At 36.4% G+C, this 19,747-nt stretch overlaps 2 protein-coding genes across 5 annotated transcripts; one reads left to right on the forward strand and one right to left on the reverse strand.

Moving 5' to 3' along the window:
* Positions 1-315: 315 nt before the first annotated feature.
* On the reverse strand, positions 316-10,201 carry LOC306874136 (eukaryotic translation initiation factor 3 subunit B-like). Its single transcript, XM_079423940.1, has 18 exons — positions 10,052-10,201; positions 8,259-8,451; positions 8,025-8,144; positions 7,799-7,856; positions 7,390-7,518; positions 6,222-6,379; positions 6,012-6,143; positions 5,854-5,920; positions 5,719-5,765; positions 5,073-5,283; positions 4,914-4,986; positions 4,706-4,828; positions 4,473-4,551; positions 2,865-3,003; positions 2,631-2,756; positions 2,445-2,522; positions 1,535-1,643; positions 316-1,450 (listed from the first exon to the last, which is right to left on the reverse strand). Exons 1-18 carry the CDS (start codon positions 10,152-10,154, stop codon positions 1,347-1,349), a joined length of 2,049 nt encoding a protein of 682 aa, XP_079280066.1. The 5' UTR covers positions 10,155-10,201; the 3' UTR covers positions 316-1,346.
* Positions 9,835-19,254, forward strand: LOC306874135 (BRCA1-associated ATM activator 1-like). Of its 4 annotated transcripts, none has more exons than XM_079423939.1 (13): positions 9,835-10,433; positions 10,651-10,812; positions 10,931-11,085; positions 11,369-11,516; positions 12,150-12,543; positions 13,365-13,484; positions 13,600-13,780; positions 14,106-14,289; positions 15,899-15,972; positions 16,080-16,161; positions 17,480-17,578; positions 17,691-17,860; positions 18,439-19,254. In XM_079423939.1, the coding sequence occupies exons 2-13, from the start codon at positions 10,686-10,688 to the stop codon at positions 19,180-19,182; spliced, it is 2,478 nt and encodes an 825-aa protein (XP_079280065.1). In that variant the 5' UTR covers positions 9,835-10,433; positions 10,651-10,685; the 3' UTR covers positions 19,183-19,254. The 4 variants fall into 4 exon arrangements, with proteins under 4 accessions (XP_079280065.1, XP_079280062.1, XP_079280064.1 ...); XM_079423936.1 differs by having other exon boundaries at positions 10,024-10,433; positions 10,617-10,812; XM_079423938.1 differs by having other exon boundaries at positions 10,361-10,433; positions 10,634-10,812.
* The last annotated feature ends 493 nt before the right edge of the window (positions 19,255-19,747 follow it).

Raw genomic sequence — 19,747 nt, forward strand, 5'->3', positions numbered from 1 at the left:
ACCACATTAAGAAAAACTTTCTTTCAAATTATTATTTTGCTTATACTACAGTATGCGACTTCCGATTTATTAGCAGCTGCAACAATAAGCTAGAGAGCAGTAAACTGTAAAATTATTTTTTTTTCGTACAAACCAGTGTGTTTGTTACTATAATAATGCATTAGAATAATATGATAATTAAATATGCGTTTGCAATATAATTAAGCATAAAGGACTGTTTCTGTACAGAAGCGAATGTCACCGGAAGCCTGGCACATTAAGTTAAGCTGAAAAAGGTGGATACTTGATGGGGGGGCATGAAACAAACACAACATTAATGCAACAAATTAGTTTTTAAAACATTCAACCACAGGGGAAACATCAAGTCATTTACATTTATTATAGGATTAAACATACACATTCTTGTAGGTTAGTATGGAGTTTGTGGGAAATTGAAGTAAAATAAAACATTAAGTAAATTAAATAAAATACAAAGAAAATGTTCATATAAAAAATGTGATGGTACTTGTGAAAGACTCATTCTTGCTAATGTCATAAATTACACTTGCCTAACAAATGTTGTAAAATTCCCTCATAATTTAAAAATAATTTTTAATTAAGGGCAGCTTGGATTCACATTATTCATCCTGATACTGCAGCACACCGACGTGCCAAGTCACTACTGAAGGATCCGTGAAGACTATATGTATTTCCATTGGAATAATGGTGGGGGAAAATGCATTATGAAAGATTTCCAAAATGTACTTATACAAAAGACCAGACCACAATACAAAAGAAATTCCTCTCTTGAATCAGACAGGTTTTGTTTTCAGAAATGATTACCCACAAAACAGTACCACTGGTTATTGAGAAATGTCTTGCTCTGTTAGTAAGAACTGCAAATGATAAACCGCTGCCTTTTACTCCTTTCAGTGATTCCTACTAAAAAATTGTATGAAGGGAGGTTATGAACTATATGAGCTTTTACTTAAAATTCATATTAGAATCAAACAACATCCCTTATCAGCAGGAATATACTGAAAATGAATTAGTCAGTGTGTTTACATGCATTTTGATTTTAGTCAGACTAAAACAATCATTTATCTGTTTAAAATGTCCTGTAAATGATTTAGTCCGACTGAAATCATATCAGCCCAGTTGTGCAAAGTATTTCATCCTTTAAATATTTGATTATGCACTTGTGTGAACTTCAACCCAGCTTGATTGTAACTGTGCATGTAAGCATACTTAGTGTGTCTCTCATACAAAGCACGTGTAAAGGACCTGTGGCACTCTCTGGGGGGGGGGGGGGGGGGGGGGGAGTATTTTGTCTCATAGCTGGAAACAACAGTGCTTTCTATGTACATCTACTCCAGGTCTCCAAGATTAACGATCTCTTCACTGATAAAGAACTCGATGGTTTCCTCTTCCCAGTCCTCCACATTGCTGTCCAGTTCATCTGTGTCCACACCTGAGAGATAATAATTCAATGTTTAGCTGATGGAAATACATGTTAATAGAGGATGAGGATGTAAAAAAGGACAGTGTTTCTCACCTCCTCTGAGCTGAAGGCGCAGCTCCCTCTGTTGATTGTAAAGCTGAATGGCATTGTCTTTGTACCGCCTGTATTCTTCTATCATCAAACGACGTTTATCCACTAACTCCTGCATCAAGAGCATTACAGAAACATTGTAAAATTAAACGTTATTAAGTCGCTTTGGATAAAAGCATCTGCTAAATGACTAAATGTGTGTGTGTGTGTATATATACATTTAGTATATTATTTACATTTAGTCATTTAGCAGACGATTTTATCCGAATCAACTTAAGTATGAGAAAAATAGAAGCAATCAAAACCAACAAAACAGCAATAATATGTAAATGCTGTGACAAGTCTTGGTTAGTCTAATGCAGAACACATAGCAAGGTTGTTGTTTTTACAACAAATAAAAAGAAGTCGAAAGAACAGCAAAATAATAGAGATTGCTACTGTTAGAGGGTAATTTTTTTTAATAATAAATAAAAAGAAAACAAATAGATAACAGAAATAGAATAGAGATTGCTAGTGTTAGAGGGTCAAGTGTAATTGGAAGAGATCTGTTTTTAGCTGTTTCTTGAAGATGGATATTTATATATATATATATATATATATGTGTGTGTGTGTGTGTGTGTGTGTGTGTAAATACAGAGCAAATTAATCAAAGCCAATTAAACAATGTATATTTTTAATAAAATAAACACATTTATAATAAATAAATGTACATAAATTAAAAATAAATGAATAATAATGATAAATAAATAATAAGTTAATAATGGATGGATAATTAATTAATTACAATTAAAAAGACAAACATGTCAATGTAATTAGTTACAGATATTTCTGTTGAATTGATTTTTATATCTCATTAAAACACAGTAGAATATCCTGCTAAACACCTTCACTCATTATGAAGGAAAAAACTGACCTTAGAAGCCTTAGACTGGCTCAGTCTGTCCTTTTGCTCAAAGATTTTTGAGTACTTCTTGAGGTCCTTCTTAATTTCCTTTTAAAATAAGCAAAACCTCCATGTTACAATTTTTATGGGTGAGGCTCTTATAATACAAAATAGTGTGAAGACGTTACAAATGTGAACAGCAGAAAAGGCCGTCACCTTTATTTGCTCTTGACTGAGTAATGCAGAAGGGCGTGGTCTCCATAGCAACTGGCAGAATCGGTCTTTGTTGTTCTTTTGCAGAAGACGTCCCTGGAACGTCCAAAGCCAGTATGCATTGTCCACCTGTATACAGAGTACATAAATATATGACCAGCAAATAAAAAAAAGAAAAGAAAAAACTTTATGAGGATAAAAATAAATTAACTTAAGGAAGTGAACATGCCATATTACCTTGTGGCTCCACCAGGAAACAGAAGTCCCCACATATCTGCCTGTAGGGTCCCATTCCACATCAGAGGCCATGTAATGCTCCGCAATATACATAATAGTACAATCCGACGAGTCCACAAATGCAAGAGCTCCATTCATACTGCACAGAAAAAGAGAAATATCACCAGTATAAGCCAAGCAATAACTATTTAAGAAGAAAAAAACATTTGAAAAGCAAAAAAATAAAAAAAATAGGAAATAATAAAGGAATTCTGTGCACGAAATCAGCATATTATGATTTCTGAAGGATCATGTGACACTGAAGACAGGAGTAAGGAAGCTGAATTGTTTACCTTATTTACCTAGGCATATTCTTGATAGCAATCTTTCCTTCGAAAAACATGTTTCTAGCATTTGTAAAACTTAAAAATATATCGAAATTACGACCTATGCTCTCAATGTCAAATGCAGAAACATTCATTCATGCATTCATGACCTCGAGGCTAGATTATTGTAATGCTTTATTGGGTGGTTGCTCTGTACGTTTAATAAACAAACTCCAGCTGGTTCAAAATGCAGCAGCTAGAGTTCTTACTAGAACCAGGAAGTATGACCACATTAGCCCGGTTCTGTCAACACTGCACTGGCTCCCTATTAAACATCGTATACATTTTAAGATCTTGCTAATTACCTATAAAGCCCTGAATGGTTTGGCACCTGAGTATTTGAGTGAGCTCTTATCGCATTATAGTCCTTCAGGTCCGCTGCGATCTCAAAACTCTGGCCATTTGATAATACCTAGAATATCAAAATCAACTGCGGGCGGGAGATCGTTCTCCTACTTGGCGCCCAAACTCTGGAACAATCTACCTAACACTGTTCGGGAAGCAGACACACTCTGTCAGTTAAAATCTAGATTAAAGACCCATCTCTTTAACCTGGTTTACACATAATACACTATCGCATTTCTATAATTCAAATCCGTTAAAGGATTGTTAGGCTGCATTAATTAGGTCAGCCGGAACCGGGAACACTTCCCAAAACACCCGATGTACTTGTTACATTGTTAGAAGAATGGCATCTACGCTAATATTAGTCTGTTTCTTTCTTATCCCGAGGCCACCCAGATCCAGACTGTATCCAGATCAGATGGTGGATCAGCACCTAGAGATGACCTCTACAGCCAGGACACCTAGATGAGCCCCAGAGACTGATCCCCAGTGAAGACCCTGTCTCCAAGACGGCCATCGGGACAAGACCACAGGAACCAGATGAGTCCTTTGCACAATCTGACTCTGGTTTAGCCTAGATTTAAACTGCTGATTTTGTCTGGCCAGAGGAGAATGAAACTAGTTCGACAAACTATTTCCCCGTCTAAATACTGTAAAGCTGATATAAAGCCACCCAGCTTTAAATCAAGCTGATGTAAAGCTGCTTTGACACAATTTGTATTGTTAAAAGCGCTATACAAATAATATTGACTTGACTTTTTGATCAAATAAATACAGCCTTGATGAGCTTAAGAGACTTCTGTCAAAAACAAAACAATTTTACAAAAACACCAAACTTTTAAATGGTATTTGCAATTTAAATATAGTACAATAAATATAATATAATATATAAACTAACCTCCGCAGTCCTGCCAGTACCATGAACTGACCTTGAGGACTCCAAAAGATACTGTTGGCCTGCTGCTTATCAAACATCTCTGGAAAACCACAGAATAGTCACAAGACTTTTTTCTGAATATCAAATCCATTAGGATAATATTACTAACATAGATTTATATAGTATTAAATATACTAACATAGATTTCATCTATAAAAACTTAAATTTAAGTGAAAAAAAAGATTGGCACTTACTGATTAGATCAATCTTGCCGTTGCTTTTGACGTGGTAAAATGAGGCATTTATTCTGGGTGATTCTCCATGTAGTACTGCAAACTTACTGCCATTGGGCTCCCAGGCAAATGCAATGATGCTCTCTAATAAAGATCAGATGTTATATGTAGTCCAATATACTATTAAATGCTCTTTAAGGCCTTTAAGAAAATTAAAGGTCTTGGTTACCTTTCATCTCTACCACATCAACGGGAACCTGTTTCTCTCTCATGCGGAAAATCTCAAAGTTTGTGACAACACCCTATTAAAGAACAGAAAACAAATAGGGGAAATATGAAGACAGGTGAAGACAAGTCCTATAAAGACTTTCTACAAACACACACACACCTGTGTTCCTCTGGGTGTTCGGTCCACCTTCACACACAAGTAGTCACCCTGTCGTTGCCAGTGAAGCTTGCAGTCCACCACGTTGAATAGATTCCGCACCCGAATCTCTAAACGGGACGGGAACTGCATGAGCGTCAGCCTGGCTGGAATGTCCTTGTCTTCCGGGACCCAAAAGGCAATGATGTTGTCTCCCGGGGACCAAGAAAAATCTCTGTCGAACAAGAAAAAACTTTAGGGTTGCATTTTACAAAGACCTGACTTCCTGATAACACTCAGATAATTTTTAATGATTCCAAGTTGCTCTTATAGTTCTTTTGTTGACCCTAAAACCATAAAAAATTGTTACTTACAAAAATAAATAACTAAAATAAAATATTAAAAACATAAATTTATTTCAGATAGTGACATCATTTCTCTTCTTCATTAGGTTCAATTTCCAAAATAACGGAAATGAAAAGAAATACAAAAACTATACAGACATATTTAATTAAAACAAATAATATTAAATATGGCAAAACAGTATATATATATATATATATATAGAATAAATAACTCAAAATATTTAAAAATATATATCGGTATTTGCATAATATTAAAATTACAATTGTGCCTTTCTACAATACTGCATAGGTTGTTTAAGACTTACTTTATTCCACTTATTTTCAAACTCTTCTTATCTAGCAGACCCATTGACTGGAAGAAATTAACAAAGGTATTTTATTAAAAATAAAAGAGTAAATGCAAAAAAGGCATATTAATTAAAGATAATGCCTTGTCTTACTGTGGTTTCATAGATGCTCAAAGTGTCTTGTGTCATTCTGGCAAAGAACTTTCCATCTTGACTCCATCTGTGAGAGAATCAATTTAGAAACTCTTTACATTATAGGTACAGTATAGGTACATTAACATGAACAAACAAAGGGCAGTTAAAACACTCACTTAAAAATAGGCCAGTGTGCCGAACTCTCACAATGGAAGCCACGTTTTTTCTGTCCAGTCAGGATGTCCCAGATGATGATAGCCTGAGGGTCCTCTTTAGTGTCCACCAGTGGGCTGAAAGTCACCACATACCTGACAAATATTTTTAATGTGTTATTCACATGCATGACTCTGTAATAGCTGCTCTCGCTCTCTTTCTCAGGTGTTTACCTCTCGCATGGAGAGAAGTCAATGAGAGAGACACCCTGGTGGCTGAATCTCTGTATCTGCTTGAACTTCTCTCCACCCCACAATGCAATTCCTCGTTGGTGAAAGGTAGCCAGATACGTCCCTTTGGGTGACCAGCGGACATAAGTCTCTGTCCAGCACTGTAGAAAGATCCAAATCTGAGTTAGTAATGTAAGGATTATACCGCATTTATTTGCTTGGTAGAATGACGTGACAAAGTAGTTTAGAGTAAGTGTAGACCTCAAAAAATTAAACACTTTTATTGTAATTATTAATTACAAGCCTAGTGATCAAAAGTGTTTAAATTTAATAAATACTGTAAATGAAATACTGTGGATGAGTAATTTGAACGTTACTATTCCACCAATCGATGTCTAGATGATAATCTCTAGAACAAATATCAAATTTTTATACTTTCAAAAGACTGGGTTTTAAACACATACTAATTTAAAGCAAATCAGCTTTATTATTGTTAATTAAATGTTAAAGAAATGTTTTTGCTAATTTAAATAAACCAAAATTACATAAATATTAGATTTAAAAAACTAACTAAATTAAAAAAACTAAAATTAGAAATTTTGCTTAAAATAATTTAAGTGCTAAAACTACTAAAACTGAAATAAAAATATTAAGGTCTGGTTTCACAAACGGGGCTTAGCTTAAGCCATGTCTAGGCCTTAGTTAAATTAAGGTTTTTAAGCAACTTTTATAAAAATGCCTTAGAAGAAAACTTAAGGTGTGCATCTTGACACAGAACAATGACACTGACATATTTTAAGATATGTCAGAGCAAGATATTTTCAGTTAAAACAGCTCAAACATGCATTTTAGTCTGGGACTAGCTTAAGCCTTGTCTGTGAAACCGGGGGTAAAAAAAAAAAAAAAATAATTTTTTTTTTTTTAAATTAAAACAAAAAACACAAAACTAAAACTAAAAAACAAACTAAACTAATTAATTAAGATTAAAACTGAAAACATTCAAATTCGAAATATTAATCATATTTTAGCATATAAATAATACTAACACTAAAGCCCTCTAAAATAGTTAAAACAACACTTAAGCAAATCCGTTTATATTCATTATTTAATAGTAAATAAATAATACTAAAATAACCCTGAAACAAGTTTGTTTTAAAGGAAATGTGCTCACAGCCCTCTCTTCAACCAGAATCGGCTCCTTCGGGTCATTGGAAAATATGGCAGTCCGCTCTCCCGATTCATAAATTACACTGTATTGATCACGACAGTCTGGATCCTCCAGCCAGTGCCTCATGTTGCCCTGGTAAACAGTGACAGAAAATAATGTAATGCCATTGTCATTGGGTAAAAACATTAAAAAAAAGAAAAGAAAAGGCCAAACTCGCACACCCATAGTCCAATAATCTTGAAATGTCTCATTCCTGGCTCTTTACAATACCACGTTTTTAAGTATAAAGACAATGCAGGCACAGATAAATCTTTAAAGCTAAGCGTGATATATATATATATATGTATATTTTATCATTATATATATATATATATATATATATATCTCAAATAACAGAAGCAGAAGTATGTACAAAGTCTTTAAATGGCTGGTTTTCAGGGGTTTCCCACTGGTCACTGATATTCATGTACCTGAAAAACACACAGATAAATGGTCCGTAAGATCTGAATCACTAGTGAACCTCAATATTTGTATAGTAACAGAAAGCTGTCATTTTTTTCAGCTCGCCAAAAAACAGTCATAAGCCAGTCATAACCAGTTATGATCTTCTAAACACATGAAACCCTCTGAAAACATACTTATCAAAATCAGTGAACAGATTGACTCTGAATGTGTGTTGTTTGTCCAGCTTGTAGCCATCTGCATTCTTAACAGCTTCCAGAGCCTGGTTAGGAGACGCGTACTCCAGAAAGATATACCTGAGAACATTTCACATTTATCACTAAATCATGGTCTATACAAAAATCAGAATCATTGCGATCATAGTTTATAGTTTTATCTGATAAAATGTCAAATTTAAGTCTGTAACTTACCCCTTTGTCGTCCCAGCTGCTTCAGGGTAAAATTCATTTGTGATTTTTCCAAACTTGGAGAAGATTTTATGGATCACATTTTTCAGTTTCTCTAGACGTTCAGGTCCCACCTGGGGAACGTTGTCCACCACAACCACCGAATCAATCCCATCAGCCTCCAAAGGTCTCTCCCTCAAAACATCCTCCAACAACTCTGCACAAATCAACACAGATAACCAATCATTAGTAGAAATTGGGCTACTGGAAAACATATTATACAAAAAATTTAACGATGTTAATTTAATACCTGCATTAAAATTTAAAATGTGATATTTCATAAAATAGATCCTACAATTGCCGTAAAGTAAGTAGTTTAGCCTCAGTAGAGAAAAAAAATCTGATTTTTTTTGCACCCTTACCATACTGTTCTCAAAATAAAAAAAATACTATTATAAAATTCTAATAAATTGAGGGCAGTCGTGACCTAATGGATAGAGAGTCGGACTTGTAACCTGAAGGTTGCGGGTTTGAGTCTCAGGTCCAGCAGGGATTGTAGGTGGGGGGAGTGAATGTCCAGCGCTCTCTCCACCCTCAATACCACGACTGAGGTGCCCTTGAGCAAGGCACCGGACCCCCAACTGCTCCCCGGGCGCCGCAGCATTGGCTGCCCACTGCTCCGGGTGTATGTTCACTACTGTGTGTACACTTGGATGGGTTAAATGCACAGCACAAATTCCAAGTATGGGACACCATACTTGGCCACACATCACGTCCTTTCCTTTCCTTAAAATCATTATTATTTCTTTAAAAGTGCAAACACACAAAAAACTTAATCTGACAATTAAGTGCAACCTAATATAGTCAAGTGGATTCAGTAATTTTAAATAATATTAATTAACCAGTTAATTTAAATGTTTCCATGTAAAGAACAATTGTGACCCTGGAATCTGAGGGTGCAAAAAATTAAGCTCTTAGTAATGCATATTACAAATCAAAAATTAAGTTTTGATATATTTACAGTAAGAAATTTACAAAATATCTTCATGGAACATGATCTTTACTAAATATCCTAATGATTTTTGCCATAAAAGAAAAATGGATAATTTTACTTACTTTTACTTTACTTTTAGTCATTTAGCAGACGCTTTTGTCCAAAGCGACTTACAAATAAGAAAAAGTAACTAAAACTAAAAGTTAACACTCTGTAAATACTCTATACCCACCCATTTAAGAAAATACAGAAATTAAATAAAATAAATAAAGGAAAAAAATAAAAAAATAAAATAAAAATAAATATAAATAAATATTTTGACCCATACAATGCATTTTTGGCTATGGCTACAAATATACCGGTGCTACTTAAGACTGGTTTGTGTTCCAGGGTCACATTTTTGGTGAAATATTTTTTTTTCGAATGTTTTATTTATTTAATGGTTTTATTAGCATCATATAAAAAATATCACGTGATGCCTTAATATACAGTTTATTAAACATTTTATTCATTTACAAATGTAATATTTTTTTGATTAAAATAAATGTATTCTGGCGGAAACCATGTAAATTATTTGCAAGGCCCGGCAAAAACAGAACTGAATGAATATAAAAAAAATGACAGATGATGCATGACACATATGACAGTGCTTGCTGTCAAATTATCAGACATTGTCCTTTTATTCTAAGCGCCTAGAAATAAACATTAAAGAAAGATGTCATATTATTGCTCAGGATTTTTTTGTTTTATATAGCAGTTCTAGTTGATCTGATGTCTTGCGTTGAGGCCGCGCGCGCAGCGGATTTCATTGCATCCTCTTTACCTTCATCATCGATGTCATCCACAAAATCCTCCGGTTCGCTGAACGAAGGCTCCTCTTCTTCATCAAATTCCGATTCAGCCGCCATATTTACCGTATCCTGCATTTGACGAGCTGGAATGGTTGAGTATGATGCAGTGTGATTGCTTTTAGTTACACAACTAGTAGAAATGCGTCAGATAATGTTGATGCTGGCTGCCTCCTGACTGCGCAGCTAGGAACTCTCGAAGCGTCTGCTGCTGTAACCATGCGAGTGAGTGCGAGGCGGTTACACTATTCAAGAACATTAAAATGCGTCGAATTTACGCAAACACCGCTAGAGGCGTCAACGCTCAGGATGTCATATTTGTGTCCTTTCCTGCTCGCCGTACGGAGCGAAAGTACAGTAAGTGCAGCCAACTTTGATATCGAGCTGTTTTAAATGTGATAAATGGGTGTTTTTCCTCATTATAGTTAACGTTTGATAAATGTTTGAATAATTTCTCCATACTTACGTAACGTTACCCTGTTGTGTCAAGGTAACTTACATATTTTATTGTTGCTATGCTACTTCCAATATGATTGTCAGAGTACTACATTAAACAGCCTTGTTCTGTTTGGAGAAACTCTGTGCTGGTGATCCAGGGACTTTGATATCATGGACAGTGAGTGCTTATCTTTGCTGCCAGCGGTCTGCCTGGTGCTGGTCGACCCAAAGCAGTCTCCACCCGATGACACCTCTTTAGAGAAGCTGCTCGATTGGTTCAAAGCGCTGCACAGCCAAAGTAAGTAACCTGGGATCAAATTGATATATTTTGGGGAAGTTTTGGAAGAGTAACACATTGTATGTATTGTAGTACTTGTAGTGCATCTACTGTATAGGTAACTAGTATGTTTCTTCAGGTAATGGACAGGTGCTTTTACAGCATCAGCCGTGCCTCTTGGAGTTCATTTCCAGTGTTTGTACGTCTAAAAGTACAGATCCTGCTATCCTGTCTTTCACCCTCAAACTGACTGGACTTCTGGCTGCCACAACGCAGGGATTCCACTGGCTTGATGTGAGACAGCTTCCACAATATTTTCACATATCTATATATATATGTGTATCTCTCCCTCTCTCTCTCTCTCTCTCTCTCTCTCTCTCTCTCTCTCTCTATATACATACATACATACAAATAGCAATTTCTACCCAATACAATATTTCTCAGCTCTGGTCTAGCACACACACACACACACACAAACACACACAAAACAACAACAAAAAGTACAATGATATACTTTGCAGTTTGCAGCGTTTTCCAATAACATCCGGTTTATGTGTTGTCTGTTTATGGAGATCAGGAGGGAGGTCTTTTGGCGTGTGTGCTTGAGCGGGAAGCCTGGGGTGTGTGTGATCTCTGGGAGGATGCCTCAGTTCGCAGTGGCTGGCTGCAGGGACTGTTGAATATGCTGAAACACCAGCAAGCCTTGGACTTCATGTGTGGAAATGGTGAGAACAGCTCCAAAATTATTCAGAAAGCACAGTCAAACCAAAATTTCTTCAAACAGCTTCAACATTTCACACATAATCACAGTTTATTCACTATAGTTTAGACAATGGTAATAAAATATGACAAGAACTCAGAGTTAAACTGCTTCAGAACAAATTCATCTTGATAATATCAGATAACTTTGATAGAAAGGTATATAATGAATTAGGCTGCTCTTCTAAGCTGACAGCTTTAAGTAAACTATTAGATAAAACCAATTTAGGTCAACCAGTTACCAAGCAGTGGTTAATTTTGTTCAGTCTGTGGTGTAAAAATGTCGCATTAGCACACTTAACACTTAAGCCAAACATGGTCAGGTCAAAGTGTCTGAATCATTTTTTTGGTCCCAAAGTTTTATCAGTGCTACTGGTAGTCCACTGTATGAAGAATCTTTGGGTATAATATGTCACAGTGCATTTTATTTTGCTGTCCTCACTAACATAAATGAACTACAGTGTCCTGCACCCACTAGTAAAAAGATATATCAAAAATTATATCTGGTGTCTGAATAATTTTTGGATTGAAAGAATGAAAAAAATATTATTGAACCTTTCAAGTTTTAAGTGTTATTATGAATGCTGTTGTGTCCACAGGACTCATCAAAGTCGTTCTCCAGCTGCAGAACGACAGGAGTCTGTTTGTTGCCTGTTTGGCTAATCAGCTGTTAGTGCATATCCTACATTTTCTCACATCATCAAACATGGCCAACGGCAGTGATGTAGTGGGATCAAGTGAATCATCTTTGAGGCCTGATTGTGTCTTGGTCTCCTCTGTGATTATGAATGCAGTGGTTGAGGCGTTGAGCTCAGAGGATCATCCTCAGGTCCTCCAGGGCTTACGGCTTCTGTCACTGGTTCTCTCTCAGTGTGGAGAGCCTATCAGAAGCACGCTGTGGAAAGATGTGCTAGTACCCCTGGAAGTCTTGGTCAACAGGGGGTCTGAATCATTGATTCAGACTCTGATAACTGTTCTAGAAGCTGCTGTGAGGTGAGTTGAATAGGGCATTTGTTACAATTTATATATCTATTCATTGAAGTTGAAATCCTTATATTAGAAAAAAAAATCATTATAATAGCATACACTACCAGTCAAAAGTGTGGAATAATGAAGTATTAAAAATACAGTACAAACAGTAATATTTAATTTAAATTTCAGAATTCTATTTAATTTTTATAAATAATTTATTCCTGTGATTGCAAGAATTATTTATGATTTAGAATTATTGATGACAATACAATGATTTCTAAAGGATTATGTGACAAAGAAAACTGGAGCAATGGCTGCTGAAAATTCAGCTTTGCTATCACAGGAATAAATTACAAATTTAAAATACATTTGAATAAAAATATTAAATTGTAATAACATTTTGCAAATAAATTTAGCTTTGCCATCACAGGAATAAACTACATTTTAAAAATATATAAAAATAGAAGAACTTAATTATTACAAAATTTTGTCCAGTAGTGTATATTCTATGTTTCTTGTCCATGCAATTATTTATTTGGTAAGTAGTTTCATGATAATGAAACATGTATATTATCCCTTACATATTTCAACAGGTTACATTAATTAATCCTCATTATTCTAATTTTTGTAGTTAAAGTGGTAATATTACATTTTTAAATGTATTTTTGCACATTTCTCATTTCATTTACGGATTATTATGCTGTACAATATTACTATAGTTTGCCTGTTGAAGGCAAGACTTTACAACAATGTATATTCTTTAATATGTACTCGGTGTTATTCTCAGAGATGCTTTTGTAACTGTTGATATTAAATTTAAACAATTAAGGTTTTTGTTACAGGACGCCTCTGCTCAGCCAATCAGAGCATAAAGTGGAGGAGTTATTAGAAGCCATGTTGGGCGATGGAAACAGAAAGGAGTGTTTTCAGTGTGCGGCACTTATTGTAAAGCTGGAGAAATGGTGATTACCCTAGACTTTTGTACATATACATATTGCAAAATACACACATTTGAACTAGCAGTCTGTTTTGTGTTGTATTATTCACTCAGGTTTTCTCTCTCACTTTATCCTTTAGTCCTGAGGTTTTAAAGAGGAAGGCTATGGATATCATCATGCTTCCCCTGCAGTGTGTGTCAACACAGACTCAAGCAGAAAAGGAAATGAATGTAGTCCTGAAGGAACAGCTATCCCAGAAAGCCTCATGTATTTCCCTCCTCATGCAGAGTTTATCAAGCCTAGCTCAGCTAGCACACACAGTAAGTAGACTTTTGCTTAGACTGTCACTCCAGTAAAGAATTTCTTAGGGCTGGTTCACACTGAACACTTTCTTGTGTTCCATTGCACTGCTTTTTCAAATGTTTTTCTATGTAAATGTGCTGTAGATGAATGGCTTTGACCATGAACGGAATGTTTTTAAGGCACTGTGTTAAGTTAAAGGTTCAAATTCAAAATGTCTGGCCCATAAGCATTCTACAGATTTTTTCATTGTCTATGTTTATTTCGCTGTAAAGTCTGTGGCAATCAATTTAAATATGGTAATGCGTGTACTACACAATGAAATGTGTATCCTTCTTTTGCTAGAAATACCTCTTTGAAGATATTTCCATTCACTCGATCACCAGTTCTGTGGTGTTGCTTCTGAGGATGTGCTCTGGGCATTGCCCCTCCCCTTTGCTACATATTAATACATTCACTCACCTGATTGGCTGCTGCAAGGTTCAGAGGTGTGGCCTGGATACATTAAGTGCACTCAGTGTGTATGAAGGTGAGGCTGTGATGAGTAAGCCATATTATCATAAATATAAAAGGTATCCTTATCAATATACACAATATTTTTGCATAAATACAGTAAATAAATTAGTTGATACATGAAACAACCTGATTAAACAATGCACACTCACCTAAAGGATTATTAGGAACACCATACTAATACTGTGTTTGACCCCCTTTCGCCTTCAGAACTGCCTTAATTCTACGTGGCATTGATTCAACAAGGTGCTGAAAGCATTCTTTAGAAATGTTGGCCCATATTGATAGGATAGCATCTTGCAGTTGATGGAGATTTGTGGGATGCACATCCAGGGCACGAAGCTCCCGTTCCACCACATCCCAAAGATGCTCTGTTGGGTTGAGATCTGGTGACTGTGGGGGCCATTTTAGTACAGTGACCTCATTGTCATGTTCAAGAAACCAATTTGAAATGATTCAAGCTTTGTGACATGGTGCATTATCCTGCTGGAAGTAGCCATCAGAGGATGGGTACATGGTGGTCATAAAGGGATGGACATGGTCAGAAACAATGCTCAGGTAGGCCGTGGCATTTAAACGATGCCCAATTGGCACTAAGGGGCCTAAAGTGTGCCAAGAAAACATCCCCCACACCATTACACCACCACCACCAGCCTGCACAGTGGTAACAAGGCATGATGGATCCATGTTCTCATTCTGTTTACGCCAAATTCTGACTCTACCATCTGAATGTCTCAACAGAAATCGAGACTCATCAGACCAGGCAACATTTTTCCAGTCTTCAACCGTCCAATTTTCGTGAGCTCGTGCAAACTGTAGCCTCTTTTTCCTATTTGTAGTGGAGATGAGTGGTACCGGTGGGGTCTTCTGCTGTTGTAGCCCATCCGCCTCAAGCTTGTGCGTGTTGTGGCTTCACAAATGCTTTGCTGCATACCTCGGTTGTAACGAGTGGTTATTTCAGTCAAAGTTGCTCTTCTATCAGCTTGAATCAGTCGGTCCATTCTCCTCTGACCTCTAGCATCAACAAGGCATTTTCGTCCACAGGACTGCCGCATACTGGATGTTTTTCCCTTTTCACACCATTCTTTGTAAACCCTAGAAATGGTTGTGCGTGAAAATCCCAGTAATTGAGCAGATTGTGAAATACTCAGACCGGCCCGTCTGGCACCAATAATCATGCCACGCTCAAAATTGCTTAAATCACCTTTCTTTCCCATTCTGACATTCAGTTTGGAGTTCAGGAGATTTTCTTGACCAGGACCACACCCCTAAATGCATTGAAGCAACTGCCATGTGATTGGTTGATTAGATAATTGCATTAATGAGAAATTGAACAGGTGTTCCTAATAATCCTTTAGGTGAGTGTATATGTGTATTTTGTAGTTACATGGGAGATGATATATTATGCTGGCAGACATTGATTTTGAATCTATAACCCAAGGCAAAACCAAAAGTATATTACTTTTTTAATTAAAACTATAAATTGAATGTTTTTAGTTACTTATTTGAAAAAAAAAAAAAGTTTAGAGGTCAGTGACAGCCCTGGTTTTGGCATCATTGACCTTGAAAGCGATCAGGGTTAATGTTGAATGGTTTTATTATCTGATCAATCTTTCTATATCCAGAAAACCTGGATTTAAGAAAGGACATATTTGGTGTTCTCTTGGACTATTTACAGAGTCCAGATTCCCATGCCACAGTAAGTATGTGCATATTCGTATACTGTATGTTACTAATATTAGCTGCTTCAAAGCTGATTGGTTGTTGAAACGCCTTATTTACTTAAAGCTTTCTGTGATTTCCAAGGTCTTGAAGAAAACATTTCAGGCCGTTAAAAGTTGGATTGTGTGTTCGCCTTTACCTGATCTCCTGCAGTTTATCAGCCATGGTGAGGAGCTCTAACAGACATGACTATATAGACATGAAACGGTTATTTTAATTCTTTCAAATAAATAATAGATAACTACATAAATTATTCTGGTTACACTTTAGATTAGAGACCAATTATCCATTTATCTATTAACTATGACGTTTGCCTCAATATACTCGGTCGTGGCCTAATGGATAGAGAGTTGGACTTGTAACCCGAAGGTCATGGGTTCGAGTCTCAGGTCCGGCAGGGATTGTAGGTGGGGGGAGTGAATAACCAACACTCTCTCCACCCTCAATACCACGACTGAGGTGAGACCCTTGAGCAAGGCACCAAACCCCCAACTGCTCCCCGGGCACCGCATCATTGGATGCCCACTGCTCCGGGTGTATGTTCACTACTGTATGTACACTTGGATGGGTTAAATGCACAGCACAAATTCCGAGTATGGGTCACCATACTTGGCCACACACCATTTCCCCTTTCCCTTAATTACTGCTTATTAATACTTAGTAAAGTAGTTAAGTTGGGTAGGATTAAAGGTCATTGCACACTGAGTCTGAAATTTTCACACGTTGAAAAATAAATACGACCTCACGTTATGTCAATCACGTTTACACATTGCCTCCGAAACTTTCGTCTGTCATAAAAAAAATTTTTGGATCACGTTCGATTTTCTGTGTTTTCGCATCCGTATCAAGCATTTTGATAGAAAAGGATGACGAATATGAAAAAAAAACAAAAAAATGCATATACGAAAATTTCGGACTCAGTGTGCAAGGACTTTAAAGATTTAGAATAAGGTCTTGCAGAATAAGACATTAATATGTGTTTTTAAGTAATAATAAACAGCCAATATCCCAGTAATATTCATGCTAATAACCAACTAGTTAATAGTGAGAACTGGACACTAAAGTCTTACCAATATTCTTATTAACTCACCAAAGTATTTAAAGTGAGAAGGTTACATAAAAAGCATGTATTTTAAGGTTAGACTTAAAATGTTTGTTAAATCCACTATTGTATTGTATATGAATGTTCTACAGTCTATATCTAGTCAGTATTAAGTTCAATTGCATAAAAGTAACTAATTAAATTACAGAAAAAAACAAGAGTAATCCCTTTCTTTACTTTTTCAAAGGAAAAGTAATTAAATTACAGTACCTAATTACACCCAACACTGTATACAGGTTTGGGATGACATGAGGAAATCATTTTTGGATGAACAATCCCTTGAAAAGAAACAAATATGAACCTATTGTTTTGAAATGAAACATCTCGATGTGCTGACATTTTGTCAGTAGATGATCATGAAGCTTGCTTGTGTATTTTGCAGACCTCTTTCCTGTATTGGAGAAACGGATGTGTGATTTGCGATGGGAAGTGAGAGACTCCACACTAGAGTTCATCACCCAGCTGACTGCTGCCCTCAATGGTACCACAAGCATATTTATCTCTACACTTACATTATATCAGTTATTGCTGTGCAGACTATTTTAGTGATCATTTTCATTCCTATTATTGTACTTCTTGTCTCTTTCTCCCAGATAACAGTGGTTTCACTGAAGCTCTCCACACCAGCGGTATGGTCTCCGTTCTCCTTTCTGCACTGGCAGATGCAGAAGGCTATGTCAGAGCAAGTGCTGTGGCTGCTGTCGGGGAGGCAGTTACTGCTTCTTTCCATCAGACGGTGCTTGTGAGCAATAGCAAACTTCTGGTGAGACAACTACTCATTTTACATAATTCCAGCTCTTCAAATACAATCTTTAGAATGGTCCTGCATTTTTCTAAAGTGATACTTTTTATGATGGATGGACCCAGTTTATTTTGCTTCAAAATCTCACCACCATTCATTGCCATTAAAAAGCTTGGAAGAGCCAGGACATTTTTTTTAATATAACTCCAATTGTACTCGTCTGATAGAACAAAGTCAGATACACCTTGGATGGCTTGAGGATGAGTAAATCATGGGATCATTTTCATTTTTGGATGAACTATCCCTTTAAACTACATAATTCATAAACAGTCTGTTCTCCACTAATCAAGAATTAAACTGACTGTTGCAACCCACCAGTTGACCAGATTTGAGTCAACTGGTTGACTCATTTGATATGCCTTTAAAATGAAAAGTTTGGACCACCAGAGTCTACAACACCTTCCTGATCTTGTGTATTTGTGTAATTGTAGCTTATTGATCATTTTAATGATCTGAAGCTTGGCAGCATGTTGATATTCTTGGTTTTGTTTAGTTTCTCAGTCTAATCACATGGTTTTTTATGTAACATTGGACTTTAGGAGGAGGCTTTGGTGCAGATGATGGACATTCTCTCTCAGGACACAGAGGGCTTTCCTCGTAGAGCAGTGGTCCAAACTTTCACATCATGGCTGAAAGGATCACACCTCGTAACAGCCCTGGAGTCGTCCCTGAGCTCCATCCTGTCACTGGGAGGCAACGATTTTGACTGGGAAGTGAAAATGCACACACTGGAGCTAGCAGAAGTGTTGATGGAGAAGACACTGACCTGCTGTCCGTACGCAGTCCAGAACTTCGGTTCCTCCGAAGAGACGCACTTTACGCAAGCCTTGATCAAGTTTAAAGATTTTGGGCTGTTTGACTTGCTGTTTAACAGCTTGTTTGACTGTGACAGACCAGTTTGTGAGAAAGCCTGTGCACTCTTGGTCAAACTCAGAACACTTACTGCTGAGACTGCAGATTTGGATCACAGCATTCTTGTCTTAAATGTATGTGGGAACAGATGGGGGGATGAGGTGCAGAGAAGATACCTCAACAAACAACAGGCCAAAGCATCTGTGTGTGTCACATATGGAGTTACAGGATCTGATGAAGGAACGGACTGTGGTCTACAATGCATCAATGACATTAGCCTACCCAAGATACTGCAGATTCTAGATCTAGATGACATGCAGAGGATGTTGACGTTAAGTAGTGATCATGTTGTGAATTCCCCCCGATCACTAATGGACGACATTCTTTCAGCTGCCCAGCAGAGTGAAGAGAATATAGTAGATTGCTATTGAGAATATACTGTGTAACAGTTTGAGACCTTTTTACAGCAGTTTAATAAAGGAAGATATTCAGTCTCAAGTCTAATTAAATTTTTACTTTTTTTTTTTTTCGCCACTGTAAATTTTCAAGATGTATATGCAAGTTTTCTACAAAAGTTCCCAAGCTTTATTGTCAACCAAACCCCTTATTTGTAAAATATTTGCTTGAAATACCCCCTGATTTATTTAATATTTCAGTAATTTAACATTTCAACATTTGCATGTTCATTAGTCTCTAATGTCGGTTAATGTGGAAACATAAAATAGTTAATCTTTTTTCAGTAAGTGTTGTATGTTATTTTAAACCCATGTATGAATCATGGGTTTTAAACTCATATAAATATTTTAAACCCATGTAAAAATCATGCTGTCTAATCAGCATCTTGATATGTCACACCTGCGAGGTGGATGGATTATCTCGGCAAAGGAGAAGTGCTCACTAACACAGATTTAGACAGATTTGTGAACAATATTTGAGAGAAATAGGCCTTTTGTGTACATAGAAAAAGTCTTAGATCTTTGAGTTCAGCTCAAAAAA

Source organism: Barbus barbus (genome assembly GCF_936440315.1).
Source record: "Barbus barbus genome assembly, chromosome: 8".
In the NCBI taxonomy this organism is placed as follows: domain Eukaryota; kingdom Metazoa; phylum Chordata; class Actinopteri; order Cypriniformes; family Cyprinidae; genus Barbus; species Barbus barbus.

What these genes read in the sequence shown, in the direction of transcription:
- LOC306874136 (XM_079423940.1), bottom strand. Translation starts at nt 10,154, where the DNA reads ATGCAGGATACGGTAAATATGGCGGCTGAATCGGAATTTGATGAAGAA. An exon ending in GGATGACATCGATGATGAAG is followed by an intron (nt 8,452 to 10,051) that starts GTAAAGAGGATG and finishes TGATTTGTGCAG; the next exon opens with AGTTGTTGGAGGATGTTTTG. An exon ending in TTGAAAATAAGTGGAATAAA is followed by an intron (nt 5,284 to 5,718) that starts GTAAGTCTTAAA and finishes CTTGTTCGACAG; the next exon opens with AGATTTTTCTTGGTCCCCGG.
- LOC306874135 (XM_079423939.1), top strand. Translation starts at nt 10,686, where the DNA reads ATGGACAGTGAGTGCTTATCTTTGCTGCCAGCGGTCTGCCTGGTGCTG. An exon ending in CAAAGCGCTGCACAGCCAAA is followed by an intron (nt 10,813 to 10,930) that starts GTAAGTAACCTG and finishes ATGTTTCTTCAG; the next exon opens with GTAATGGACAGGTGCTTTTA. An exon ending in GTTCTAGAAGCTGCTGTGAG is followed by an intron (nt 12,544 to 13,364) that starts GTGAGTTGAATA and finishes TTTTTGTTACAG; the next exon opens with GACGCCTCTGCTCAGCCAAT.